General features: G+C 45.0%; 1 protein-coding gene across 1 annotated transcript in view; it reads left to right on the top strand.

Moving 5' to 3' along the window:
* Positions 1–14,089, top strand: part of LOC109578184 (zinc finger protein with KRAB and SCAN domains 7) — a 31,287-nt gene extending 17,198 nt beyond the window's left edge. Inside the window, exons 8-11 of the mRNA XM_070779254.1 lie at positions 6,182–6,334; positions 10,848–11,330; positions 11,619–11,811; positions 12,855–14,089. Coding sequence (XP_070635355.1) covers positions 6,182–6,334; positions 10,848–11,330; positions 11,619–11,811; positions 12,855–13,690 — 1,665 coding nt within the window. The 3' untranslated portion in view covers positions 13,691–14,089. The remainder of the gene's footprint in view (positions 1–6,181; positions 6,335–10,847; positions 11,331–11,618; positions 11,812–12,854) is intronic.
* The last annotated feature ends 458 nt before the right edge of the window (positions 14,090–14,547 follow it).

The following is a 14,547-nucleotide window of genomic DNA, read 5'->3' as shown; positions in this document are numbered from 1 at the left end:
TGGAACAGTTTGCTATAGACGCCTGCAGTTTCCACAGCCAGAAACTCAACGCTTAGCTGCCAGATCACCGTTTCCAGCAAGGAGAATGGGTTCTCTGAGCTTGTCGGGGGCGAAAGAAGGTCTGCTCCATGAATTGAGAGTAGGGAGTGGACTGGGAAGGCCAGGGGGACCACTAACTATCTTGACCTGGACCAGTGGTGTAAAGCATCATCCTGCTTCCCCCACTAACTCGTACCTCTGTGTTGAGAAAACGTGGGGTAGGAAAACACCAAGATGGACTTTTCCCTGGAAAACAGACACAGATGCATCCAGGCCCTGGCATTGCAGTGTTCCCTCTGTATACCTCCTGTGTACAGGAGTCTCCTGTATACCTCCCCTGATCCCACTCACCTACCCTGGCCTGTGATTATTAAGAGAGGGCTTGAGAAGATTCACAGCTGAGAAAGAACTTTTTTCTGTTCTTTATCCTAGAGTTGATCACCTTTTATTGCAGGGTCTGGTCATCCTGACATACTCATCTAAAGCTAGCTAACCAGGTTCATCCTACCACCCTCACGGAAGAATCATCATGTAAATTGGTGTAATGGAATTAACCCGTAGTCAGACAGTGACAGCAATACCTGCCAGAGAAGCCATGTGTTTGTGGTCCGATTCTGTGCAGCTGCTCAGAAATAGCGATGAGGGGGCCATGGTGCCTGAACTGGGAAACCAAATGCAGGTCTGCAGATTGCAAAGCAAAATGTAGGATCAGAAAAGGAAAGTAAGTGGTATAAATAGATGTTTTTGTAGAAGTTAGAGTAGATTTTTATTTCAGCTACTGCTGGAGAATATAATAGCATTGTTTAAAAAGTTTCTAACATTTGGGTTTCATTCCTGGGATGGACACACTACTGTACATTGAAAAGTAGTTACTTATTTTGCTATTCAAATTAATTTTTTATTCTATCTAAAACTGAAATTATCTGTTTTACTTTTCAGAGCTTTGTAAAAACAAACTTGAAGTTATAGGGAGGTAAGCCATCTCCGATTCTGCAGGTCAAACAGAAGTTTGGGAAATATTTTAGACATCACATAATAAGAATGTCTTAACATGAGAACTTAGTTTCATATTGTCTGGTTCTGTTTAATAGTGGATACCACAAACCTCGTGTTTTTCTCTCATCCTGAAACCATGGAAGGTAAAGAGACATTAGATTGACTTCTGAACAATGGTCTGTTATTTAACAGGTTTTTCTTTTAATTGTTGAGTTTCTCACCTCCATTTACTAAAGAATCATGACTCACTTCAAATTGCACAGCAGTCAGCAAAGTTAATTGGCCCTAAATTAAATTTTCTCCCTTCAGCAAGCACTCATTAAGCAGTCAGGCTGAGTGTGTTAAGATGCAGAGTTAAGTTTGTGAGGTATTGAAAGGTGATGCTGAAACTGGGATTTCATTCCAGCGTCAGATGTGGGTTTCAAGTTCCTTTGGTCCAGGGAAGGGACTGGGCAGCCACAGGTGCCCCCAAGTTGCTTTTGGTTATTCTCCCAACAAGGTCAGATGCGCCATGAAGGAGAGTGGAGAGGAGGGATGTAGAAGACAGACTCCAGCTGCTTAAGAGTGACAGGGGAGCCTGGGGGAGAGAGGAGAGAGACTGCCCATGAGTTGTGGACCAGTATTCGCCCGCCTTTCCACCTGGCCCCTGCCCCGCCTGAGCAAGGACAGAGCATATTAGAGATGCTTCTGCTGGTGGTAGGGGTTCTTATGTGAAAACAGATATGTGAGGGGGGTGGGTGGGAGGAAACAGGTTGTGATGATACAGGAAAATCTGTGAGTTTAGGGGCAAGGGGTGGGGTATGCAGGCAAAATCAGCAATTATTTTAAAATGAACATATGTATTTTTATTAGCTTTTAGTTAAATAGAGATTATTACACCCAGGTCAACACGATAAGCCTAAATATATATAGAGAACTAACTCAGGCATTGTCTTGTTTATCTGTAGACTGAATAAAATAAACCTTTCCTGTTTTGTCAGTTCCTGGTATCTTCGTTTAGAATAAATTAGACCAAAAGAAGAAGCTCGCTTGTCTTTGTACACCCCCAGAGTTAAGTTATTGCTGTTCAACCCTGGCCTTTTCATTTCACTGGTCTTTGAAGAGTCCAGGTGCTTGATAGATGTTCAGTAAATGATTTTTTAAGTGAACTTGTTTATTTAAAATCCTCTTAACATTTATGGAAAGACTTCTTTCGGTAAGTAATGGGATCTTAGAGGGAAAGTGGTTTTTTTGTTGTTGTTGTTAAAGCTAAGAAACTCCTCCATTGAAGAGTCTTTTGAAACCTTGCTCGAGAGCTAAAAGTTTCAATCATGAAAAATAGCAGCAAACTGAAACTGATACGCACTTGCAGTCAATGGTCCATTTCAGGAGGCTGGTGCTGTCTGACAGAGAAATGTTTAGTGAGGTCGGGGAAGGAGATGGGATTTGTAATAAATATTCTCTATGTTCTCTTCCGAATCTTGGTAAAACAATAAATTATCATCTCTAGGTGGCAATAGTTGTGATGTTTGTGTTTTGTTGTCCTTGGTTGCATAAAATGTACATTTTGGATAAAGAAATAGAAGTATAATTTCAAAGACAAAAACACGTACTGTCACCCACAAACAACCCTCAACCAAATGACATGTCCTAAGTAATTTCTCAGGAGCTTAGGTAGCTTCTAAGAGGGCAACAGAATGAAAAGCCGTGGAATGAAAATGCTTTTTAACGATCTCCTAAAACAATTTTCTCATAAAATGAAACCATTAAAATAATCTTTGAGCACTTTATGAATCTTAGAAAACAGAACATCCTAATGGTAAGAACAGCATGTAAAACTGATGGTTTAGATCTTTAAATATGACTTCTAATAACCTTGTTTATTAGAAACTTTTTTTTTGCTTTGTCTCATTTAAGTAATTTTTTTCACTCTATTTAGAAACCAGAGAGAAGTGCAGAGTGTTCTGTTTTCCCCTGAGCTTCAGTTTTCATATCCTAAAGGGGTCCTAAAGGAACAGTATTTGCCCTGGAATAATGGACATTGCTGATACAGGTTTAAGAGGCCTTTCCAAACTTTGCCTGTCCATTCATCAGTAGTCGCCACCACCACCTCCCAAGTCTCAGGTGTCTTCAGCACAGCCTCCACTCCAGATGCCTGAATGCAGGAGGTGCTGGTCTGAGTCTTCTACCTGAGTTATCGGTCACTGTGCACCCTGCATTGGATTCTGGACTTGAATTTTAAAAGACATCAACCACCGGAGGGAAAAACAAAACCACCTCTGGTGTGCAATGAGGGGTTTTGCTTGGTGAGGAAAGAAGGCATAAGAACTTGGTCTCTACCCTCAAGTATCTCTAAAGGCTTGTCAGGTCAGAAGAGAGATTCAGTCTGTTCTCCACGACTCCAGGAAATAGATTTAAATCCCTTTCAGTAAACATTGTCAGACCACGTCCTGGGTGTCAGGAATAATAGGTTCTGCAATGAGTAAGGCAGATACATAAAACCAGCTCTGCCCAGCCTCAGCCTCTAATTGTCCTGGCAGAGGCAAATTAGAAAAAGACACCTCTTCTCAAGACACTTGGCTGCCTTGTACTGGCGAGTTGTGATAACCGCACAACTCCAGGGACTTCCCTGGGGGTCCAGTGGCTAAGACTCCACCTTCTCAATGCAGGGGGCAAGGCTTCCCTCCCTGGTCAGGGAACTAGATCCCACGTGCTGCAACTAAGAGCCAGCACAGCCAAATAAATATTAAACTGTACAACTCCCTGATAAGATGAATGGTGCCCCCCCCCGGGGGGGGTTTTGTAGGGCCCAAGTTGCACAACCAGGAGGAGTGACCCCAGTGGAAGTCGCTAGGAGAAGGAACCTTGTTGCCAAGTCAGCCAGAGCAGGTTGCTGCATCGAATCAGGTCACCTGTGACACCTGGGGTCCTGGGCAGGAAGGGATTTTGCAAGTGGGAGGGTTGGGCCACATGCCCTTTGTGATCTCCATCTACTCAGAGATAATGCAGTTTTTTTCTAGGTTCTTCCACGACAAGGGGCAATGAGCTGGCAACATGCTCTCTTGTAAAGTCTTGGCAGGAAACTATCTTCTCTTGTTAAGACAGGTGGCCTTCTCCAGAGAAGGTAGGATAACAAAGGATCTGCGATGGGCAGAGCCACATCCATGGCAGTGGGGCATGGGAAGCCGACATTAAAACACAGGAAATGAGAAAAATATTGTAGCCCAGAGTTTTGAAAATTAAAATGTCCTTAGTATTGGTACAGCTAATTACAAAGCTAGCTCACTCTCCTGTGATCCAGGCGCTTTAAAGTTGTCAGAGGAGGTTGTTATTACGCCCCTTTTCCAGGTAATTAAATTGCATCTTCAAGTCCCCCAAGGCTCATTAGCACAGAATTCCAGGTCTAAGCTATGAGGTTGTCTTAACTACATCACCTTGATTCTCTTTTCATTTTCTTTAGCTGAATGAATGTCTTTGCAACTTCCCAACAGGCTGTACAGGTGGATTCCTGGGGGTGGGGGTGGGGGGCAGTGCGAGCTTTCCTTGTTTTAAGAGAAATCAAGGTTTGATCACCCTCTACTGGCAAAGCATAGTGATAGCAGCAAAAATAAGTGAGTGAAACTTAAGGGACAAAGATCCTGAAAGCAGCTCTCTTGGAGAGAAAAAACAACCACCCTGTCCAAAACAGAGGAGGGAGCCGAGACTTATAATAACCAGCGTAGCATTTCGCTTTCCAGATTTCTGCTACAAAGGGAAGGGGACTCCCCCCCCCCTTTTTCTTTTCAAACCAAATCTTCCAAAACAAAAGAAAACTGAGTAATGTAGAGAGTGAAGGGGGAGAATATGGCAGAGTATGGAGATTTATTTAAGAAACCGAGGGCCCTCAGAGGGTCATGTTACACTTCACATTGCAAGATTCAGAAACAACTTTCAGACAAGATTGTGAAACTGTTGTAGCTGATCTTTGGGACAATCATGTGGCAATTTCCAAATATTTTGAAGGGGCTGACAAGAACTACCACATGTATTTTGTGAGAGGAAAAGCTCAGGCAAAACTAGGATCAACATGGGAATTCCCTGATGGTTCAGTGGTCAAGATTTGGCGGTTTCACTGCTGAGGGCCTGGGTTCCATCCGTGATTGGGGAACTAAGAGTCCACAAACCTTGTGGCACAGTTTTAAAAAAAAAGACTAGGATCAATGAGTTGAAATTACAGGAAAGCAAATGTTTAGTTGAACTTTTTGCAAGTAGAACTCTCCATAAGTTTCTTTGTATGTGATTGTTGAATGAATTCATTGGGAAGAGTATGAGGTTCTTGGAAGCCAAAACAATTCTGAAATGCAGATGCCACATCCCAGCAAGCCACCAACCACACTGGTTAACTTTATTTGCTGTGTGGTCTTTTCTCTAGTTGCTGAGAGCAGGGGCTCCTCCCTAGATGTGCGCCGTCTTCATTGCAGTTGCTTCTCTTATTATGGAGTACAGCCTCAATAGTTGTGCACGGTGCATCGGCTGAGTTGCTCTGCAGTATGCGGGATCGTCCTACTTCGGGATAGAACCTGTGTCTCCTACATTGGCAGGTGGATTCTTTACCACTAAGCCACCAGGGAAGTCCCAACTTGTGTGCCTTTTGAGGGATCAATCCCTTATTTACAGTTAGTCCCTAATTGCAATTGAGCAAGAGCGGGGGTGGGGGGAGGAGGTTGATAACGTAGGCACGGACCTCCGTACCGAGTGCTGCGACACCAGGTGCACCTATAAGGTGACATCAGAGATCTCTGTCCAGGAAGCTTAGAACCCACAGAGGCCCAAGGGCACAGCTACTTCAGCTGGATGCCGCCGGGAGAGAAAGAACTGAATCTCGGGCTTAGAGGGCTAAGTGGGGAACTCCATGTTCATAAACGGGGACCGAGTTCCCACGCTGTGACCAGCCTGAGGATCACAGGAGAACTGGCCTCAAGTCCAGGAGGGGGAACCGAGGTCACCGCGCAGAGCCCACGCCTCTCCCTGGCCCGGCGAGAAGCTGCGGGGTGCGAACACCGCCAAGACTTCGTCTAGTCGGCCCTTTCTTAGTTTAAAAAAAAAAAAAGGAGTGCGGAAAAAAAAAGGGGGGGAGGTGCGGACTAGGTCCCCGGCTGTTAACGTTGCGGGGGCTTCTCTCCTCTAGTCCCTGCGGGGCAGGAACCTTCGGCGAACCCGAGACACCGAGATGCAGAGAAGACCTCCCGAGTTCCTAGAGGGGCCGCTGCGGCCCCTCGCAGCTCTCCGCGGGCGGAGCTATGACGTACTTCCGGCTGCGCCGGCCGCGCTGCGCGTTGAGGTGTCCCAGCGGCCCGAGCGGCTCTGACTCACGGTGAGCCTCCTGGTCCACGGTTCGCGTGGCGGGCGGAAGAGGGAGTTTCCGCCGAAAGGGTGCGGGGAGGGACGAGTGGATTAGGCAGCTGTGGCCTCTGGGGACTCCCCAGACCGGTCCTGGGAGGGAGGTGAGAGGAGGCCTCTGTCCCTACCTAGGCCCAGATGGCGGAGGCCTTTGCTCTCGTGAAAGCATTTCCGCCCCTGCCCCCACCCCCGGGTTTAACAAGTGAAAGTTGGTCTCTTTCGCGTTACAAAGCAGTTTTTTTCTGCCTTCGGTGAGCCCAGTCGCCAGTCAGCTAGAACAGGGATGTTTTCTCTTATTTCCCGGGCTCTAAGTAGGCGGTCCAAATTCAAGGCTAATTGATTTAAGAAACTGAGCCTCGGAAGTCTTGTGTATTGTCTGAAATATGGGAGGGACTAAGTCCGTTGGGCATTGTTCAGGTTAGAAAGTACGTAACAGGAATCTGCTCAAGTTTAGAAACCCATTTTAGAGGGCCGTTTACTTACAGTTTGTCTAGAGAAAGGTGATCTGGTGAGTGAGGTACTTAGAAACTCCTGTTATAAAAGGAACAGTTGGAAGAGTTGTGAAGAAAAGAGTTAAGCAAGACAACTGTTTTCAGGTGTTGGAAGGCTACTACGGAGAAAGTAAGTTTTGGACTAGGAGCGAACTAGGATCAGTGAAGAAAGAGAAAAAGTGATGCAGAATTTGGTGCAGTTTAAAGAAGCAAGAAACTCAGAAAACTATCCAACAGTAGAAATCTGTGCCTCAAAATTATCAGATTTGCCTGCGTAGGAGTTTTCAGTTACAAAAGGGTAACATTTTAAGGGTAACAGAGGAGCCTGGTGGGCTGCCGTCTATGGGGTCGCAGAGTCGGACATGACTGAAGCGACTTAGCAGCAGCAGTAGCCGCAACATTTTAAAAGTTCTAGGAGGAAAAAAAAAAGCATTCTAGCAGCAATAGGTAAATCCCATTTAATTGTTAGAATTTATAATAATAACTTGGTTCATTTATGCCTGATCTTCTAGAATGGGATTTGGGACACTTTTGGGGGGCGTGTAAGCTTTGGGAAATTGGCCTAAAGGAGGGGAAAAAACTCGGAACAGAATAAACACTGCTTGTAAACTATGAACTTTTGCTCTTTGGCCATTTTGTGCTAAACAGTCTAGATAGCTTAAAGAAGATAGTTCATTGTGGTTGAAGACAATGTGAGTAATGAAACCTCTGTTTTCTATTCACATGCTTTTTTATTTTATAAACTATTTATTGAGAAAAATTGAGAAGCCAAGATCTGGAGGGCATCCCTAAGTGAACCTTTAGACAAACTCAGCATGACCAGATGTTTGGTCAAGACCAAATACTGGCTTTGACAGGGTAAGGGTGGGAATAAACCATTATCAGATTAAAAAAAAAAAAAATTCTTTACCAGTCTGACAGGTGGAAGAAAGAGGAGAGACAAAGGACAAGGAAATCCAAGAGGCAACAGGGATTGAAATCCTTGAGGCCTTGTTTTTTGTCCTGTGATGATTTTGGCTTTTACTCCGTATGAGACACGAAGCCTTGAAAGGTGTGAACAGAGGAATGATGTGATCTGATGTATAGTATTTTATAGACAACCAAGACTTCCTTGGTGGTCCAGCGTTTAAGACTCTGCGCTTCCACTGCAGGGGGCTTAGTTCCCTGTGAGGGAACTAAGAGCCTGCATGCTGTGTGGTGGGGCAGAAAAAAGAAAAAAGGCACCGATGATGGACTGGGACAGCAGTGTTGGAGGAAGTGAGATGTGGTTGAATTCTGAATCTCTTGGGTGTAGAGCTAACAAGATTTACTCCTGAATTGTGTGTAGAATGTGAAAGAGGAGTCAGGAATGACCAGGGTTTTTTTGCTCCAGAAAACAGAACAGTAGAATTGCCATTCACTGAGATGAGTAGCTTTGGAGGAATGATGGGAAGTGCAGTTTTGGACACGTTAAGTTTGGGAAGCCGCTGGACATGCTGGTGGCAAGGTCAAGTGGGTGGTTGGTTGTAAGAGTCTGGCGCTCAGAAGAGAGGTCCAGGCTGGAGAGTGTGAATTGGCGAATGTGAATAAATAGATGGTAATTAAAGCCACGCAACCAGATGATATCAAGGAGAGTGAGTGCAATTAGGAAGAAGGCTCCAGGTGCCCAGCCTGCCACATGTTGGTGGCCTTACTGAGGCATGAATTTGAATTGCGGGCACTGCAAAACTGGTGTGCTACAATAAATCACTGAACTACTGGGCTCAGTTACTACTGACGGTACTCAGCAGTAACATTTAGGAAAACTTTCTTCCTAAAGTGTTTTGCAAAGGCAATGGTTTGATGTAGTGGCATCTGTGTTTGGATTTGCTAAGTTCAGGGTAACAGTTCCCATGTGAACGTGATGCAGGACACACCCTGTTTAATGCCTCCTGTGCCGCGTTATAACCCCTAGTGTCTGAATTTCCCAGGCTGAATCCCAGAAGCTGAGCCACCCAATGGAGAGTCCCTCTGTTCTTGGGGTGCCCTCCTCTGGCCAGAGTAGGAAATTCTGTAATAGTTAAGTTAGAGTTGTTCCTACGTGCTAGAGACAAGACGGCAGTGCTTCCCTGCTCAGTTTTCAAGTAACCCTCATCCTGGGAGCTTCAGTGGCATACTGACTGCAGAGAGCAGCATAAAGGAGTGTTCAGTGCTGACTCTGGTCCTGTGCAGGAGCAGTGGTGCCTTGTAGGATGCTTCAGAGTTGGGGTACCATAGAGGGGAGTTCAGCTATCATCCCTAGAATTCTGCACGAATTAGCAGCTGATAATTACCAACTTTCTCATAAAAGCGAGGTTGCATATTGAGGTTTCATTCTTAGAACTCCATTTCCTGTATTTTTAATTACCCAAATTGATCACAGAAATAAAGGGGAAGAGTCATATAAAATATGTTTTAAATACATATTTCCCAAATGTGTAAAGCTAAATACATGATATAAAAGCTGTAACAGACATGTACCTTTGTTGGAAGGTTCTGCATGGGCTGGAATTGGTGCTTTTTTGTTTTCCTGGGTTGTTTTTTGTTTTTTTTTTGAAGACCATAGAATTTGGGCATTAGAAGTAAAATCTATCTTGGTTTGTTAAAAACTGCTTATGATCCTTTAAAGATTTTATGATTTTTCTAGTTACAAAAGTAATATCCACTAAAGAAAATTTAGAAAATGAAAAAGACTTTTAAAAACTGAACTCATACATAATTCTCTATCCCAGAAATATCACAGTTAGTGTTTTTCCTTCATGGTGATTATGTGTATATTGTGTGTGTGTGTGTGCACGATATTTCAGGTGCAGTCAGACCAGATCCATGGAGGCTGACATGCATGTTAGAAATGAGCATACTTTGCTGCATGGCTCAGGAAACTCAGACAGGGGCTCTGTATCAACCTGGATGGGTGGGGTGGGGAGGGAGGTTCCAAAGGGAGGGGATATGTCTTTGGCTCCTTATTGAGACTGTTGGAATTTTCCTTACTCAGATCCAGTATAAGAACACATATATGACAGAAAAGATGCTGCTTAGAGTTTGAAAACATGCTTGTCAGGAAGGCCAGTCATAAGCATGTAAGATTAATTAACTTACGGAGTTTTCTTTCAGAGCATATTTAATAATAGGGTGATTCTGTTGTCGATTCACTTTCTACTTTTCCGTCTCCCCCTTTCTCTGTCCCCTACTGGTAATCACTAGTTTGTTCTCTGTATGTGTGGGTCTGTTTCTTTTTTGTTACATTCACTGGTTTTATTGTTTAGAGTTCACATGTAAGTGACAATGTACAGTATTTGTTTTTCTCTCTCTGGCTTGTTGCACTAAGCATAATACCCACCAAGTCCATCCATCCATGTTGTTGCAGATGGTTCCATTCTTTTTTATGGCTGAGTAGTATTTGCGCACGCACACCCCTTTCTAGCTGTTCATCTGTTGGTCGTCACTTAGGATGCTTCCATATCTTGGCAGTTGTAAACAATGCTGGTATGAATATTGAGTGGTTTAGTCTCTAAGTCGTGTCCAACTCTTTGTGACTTCATGGACTGTAGCCCACCCACAGGCTCCTCTTTCTGTGGGATTTCCCAGGCAAGAAGACTGGAGTGAGTGGCCACTTCTCCAGGGGATCTTCCCCACCCAGGGATTGAACCTGGATCCCCTACATTGCAGACAGATTCTTTACCAACTGAGCCACCAGGGAAGGCCCATGTATATTTTTGAATGAGTGTTTTCATTTTCTTCAGCTAGCTATGCAAAAGTGGAATTGAGCCACAGATCACTCTTTCAGAGAATGAAGACAAAATCAGATCAAAACAGAATATTGCTGAGCTGACGCTAGCAAGATTTTTGATAGTCATCGTTATATGGTATTTTTATAGTGGCTATAATTTCCACAATTTTTTAGAGACCAAAAAGCATACTTTTTCTTTTGATAATTTTATGGTAATCATATTTTCATAGGTTTAACGTGTAGCCCTAAAGAACCAGAAACCCACAGGAACCAATATTCCTGCTCCACGGAATCCTGTCTGTAGTGACAGCTGTTTCTGGAGTACCTCCGAGATGAAGGTGCTGGGCATGGCCACAGTTCTGGGCCCTAGGCCTCCACAGGAGCAGGGGCCTGTGATTGTGAAGATTGAGGAGGAGGAAGAGAAAGGGAAGCGCCTTCCCATGGAGATATTCCGCCAGCGCTTCAGGCAGTTTGGGTACCACGACACCCCTGGCCCGCGGGAGGCCCTCAGCCAGCTCCGGGTGCTCTGCTGCGAGTGGCTGCGGCCCGAGATCCACACCAAGGAGCAGATCCTGGAGCTGCTGGTGCTCGAGCAGTTCCTGACCATCCTGCCCCAGGAGCTCCAGGCCTGGGTGCAGGAGCACTGCCCAGAGAGCGCCGAAGAGGCCGTCACTCTCCTGGAGGATCTGGAACGGGAGCTGGATGAGCCGGCACCGCAGGTAGGCCGGGGCGCCCTCCCCCGCGAGATTGAGAGCCCAGCGGACCAGGCAGGGGCGGGTGTGTCCACAATGCTGAGAGTGACTGACAGGACCTTCCGCCGAGCTAGACCGTCTTTCCTCCTGGTTTTCTTCTGTTATCCTGTGTGGAATTGAGGGATTACCCTTGGGAGTTGAATGGAATGGAGGGTCTCTTTTCTAGAGGTTCTACATAGCTGTTCTGAGATTTTCTTTCATTCTGGTTCTTAAAGTGAGCTGTGCACAGACCCAGCCTTTCATAATTGTCTCTAGGTGTCCCCACCTCCCCGTGAGCAGAAACGGTCATGGGAGAAGATGTCACCCTCAGGAATGGCGGAGGAGTCCCTGAGCAGCCCGCAGCTAGAGTCTGTGGAGACCAGTCACAGATACGAGTCCTGGGGGCCCCTCTACATCCAAGAGACTGGTGAAGAGGAGAAGTTCACTCCCGCGCTGAGGAAGGTTCGAGGTAGGACCATCTCTCAGGCCCCGGCTTGGTGCCCCAGGCCTTTGTGGTGGAAGAAACAGTCATCCTCATTCCTGATTGTCAGGAGGTCCCCTGGGCTGACAGGCAGAATGAGTTCCTTTCTTCCCTCAGGTGTGTCTCAGTCAGTCTTGGTGTGGGAACAAATGACACCCTTGAAGGGAGAGCTGAAGTTTGGTAAGGGGACTGTTCACGGAGGTGAGGGCAGGTTGAATGAACTGATAAGAGATGGTGCTGGTTCATTTGTTCATGACTTAGCGGCCCTGCTGTCATCAGTTTTCAGTGTGGATTTCTCTTTTTCTCCTTTTCTGTGTGTGGATGGGTAGGTGGACTTTTAAGAGGGGTGACTGCTTAGTGAAATGGTCTAAAAAAGCTTAATGACTTCAGTCAGATTTCAAGAGTTGCTTTGTAACTGAGAGAATGACAGGAAACATGTATTGATAGTTTAAATGATGAAAGTTAAACCCTCATAGGAGTTAAGTACTGTCATTCAAACTACCAAGGATCTGGGATTAGAATGATTATAAATGGACCAAACGTTCTCTTTTATTGCTATTAAATACATTCAACTTCTGTGAGAATCCGAATTTTGTGAGTTTGCCATTAGCCTCTTCGCCCTTAATTATGCTTTTTATTTCCTGCTACCAACTTTGACCCTTCTACAATCTTTCTTTCTTGTTTCTTTCTGCCTGAACATCACCCAGCTTCTTTGTTGCTGTCTCAGTATGCTTAGTTTTGCCTGAAGTTTTGCCTAATTTCCCTCTATATATGAAGTTCTCCTGGCAGACAGCGCTGTGTACTTCTCATGCCATGATAGCTTCTGGTAGGGGCTTGCATGAAAGGCTGGCGTTGTAAACTAGATCTGATAATGACCTGTTTGTCTTAAACGTGATACTGTGACTTTGTAGAATGGTATTTGGTTACCCCTTAGAATCCATCAGTGTCACCTGATGGTTCTGTTTCTCATTTAGGTTTTTTTCTCATGACAGGAAGCAACTGACATGTCCTTATCCTGCTTATTGTTTCAGATCGTAAGTCGAAGACCCAGAATGAGGAATCAACAGATAAGGAGGGAAGTTCTGAAGAATCTCATGCAGAAGGATTCAGAAGGGATACACTTCCCATGATTATCACCGATAAATGTGAGGCCAGGTTAGAAAGGCAGTGGGTAAATCCAGAAAAGGAGAGAGGAACAAAAACCCCCCTCCAAGACAAAGGTTCTGCTAAAGGTAGAGAAGTAGTGACGAAACCTGCCCCGGGAGAGAGACGTTACATATGTGCTGAGTGTGGGAAGGCCTTTAGTAACAGCTCCAACCTCACTAAGCACCGGAGAACACACACTGGGGAGAAACCGTATGTGTGCACCAAGTGTGGGAAGGCTTTCAGCCACAGCTCCAACCTGACCCTTCACTACAGAACACACCTGGTGGACCGGCCCTATGACTGTAAGTGTGGGAAAGCCTTCGGTCAGAGCTCAGACCTCCTTAAGCACCAGCGAATGCACACTGAAGAGGCCCCTTACCAGTGTAAAGATTGTGGCAAAGCCTTCAGTGGCAAAGGCAGCCTCATTCGCCACTACCGAATACACACCGGGGAGAAGCCGTATCAGTGTAACGAGTGTGGGAAGAGCTTTAGTCAGCACGCAGGTCTTAGTTCTCACCAGAGACTCCATACTGGAGAGAAGCCGTATAAATGTAAGGAGTGTGGGAAAGCCTTCAACCACAGCTCCAATTTTAATAAGCATCATAGAATCCATACTGGGGAAAAGCCCTATTGGTGTAGTGATTGTGGGAAAACCTTCTGTAGTAAGTCCAATCTTTCCAAACATCAGAAAGTCCACATTGTAGAGGGAGAAGGATCTTAACCATCAGGTACGATCTTTTGGTGGTTTTTGTTTTTCTTACTTTAGAACGTGAATGCTAGAGATAGCCCAATAATTGCAAAGTTAACTATGGAGTAGATTTTGTTTGTTTGACTCAATGTGAAGGGGATGGAGTGAGAGCTCAGGCAGGGACAGGGTGGGTTCCTCACCTGCCCACCAACTCACTGGGGCAGGGTCCCCTCACCACACTTGACGTCCCATACACCATGCCGGCATTGCCTTCTGTATAGTTACACTGCTGTGTATCCAGTATAATTAAAGAAAAAGCATTAAAACTGTTCAGCTGTTTTAACATATACTCAAGATTATGACTTGTAAAGAAATGAGCCATGTTGAACACAGTTTAATCTGATTCAGAATAAACTTTAAAAGTTCTTGTAATGCCTCAGGACTGTTATTGTAAAAAAAAAAATGTTAATCAACCCTATTCTAGAAAGAGGAAGCTTCCTACTGGTTTTGCTTTTGGAAAATTTGGATTTGGGGTAAATAAAACTTTGAGTACTTGCGAATGTGTGTTAGGAAGTTGCGGCCAGGTATGTAGAGCAGCTGCAGCTTGGTCTTTGTTGTGCTTCTCCTACATACTGAACACTGTTTCTTTTTTTGTCTTTGGGAACATTCTGTCAGCCTCACATCCTTTCTGGTCTTGTGTACTCTGTCTCTGCCAAAGTCTGAAAATCTTGACTCCTTGAGACACTTCCTTCTGAGTTCCAGAAGCCAGTAGTACAGAGTATGATTTTACCTTAAATCAGTCGACCTTGTCTTTTCCCTGTGACTGCAGACTCTCTGGTTTCAGGTGTGGCTTTTGGCCAGTTGGTCCTCCTGTTACTTGGAAACCCGAC

The sequence above is a fragment of the Bos indicus genome, chromosome 25 (assembly GCF_029378745.1).
Source record: "Bos indicus isolate NIAB-ARS_2022 breed Sahiwal x Tharparkar chromosome 25, NIAB-ARS_B.indTharparkar_mat_pri_1.0, whole genome shotgun sequence".
NCBI classification, from domain to species: Eukaryota; Metazoa; Chordata; class Mammalia; order Artiodactyla; family Bovidae; genus Bos; species Bos indicus.
The sequence above is the reverse complement of the archived record's forward strand: the minus strand, read 5'-3'. Positions and strand labels throughout refer to the sequence as shown.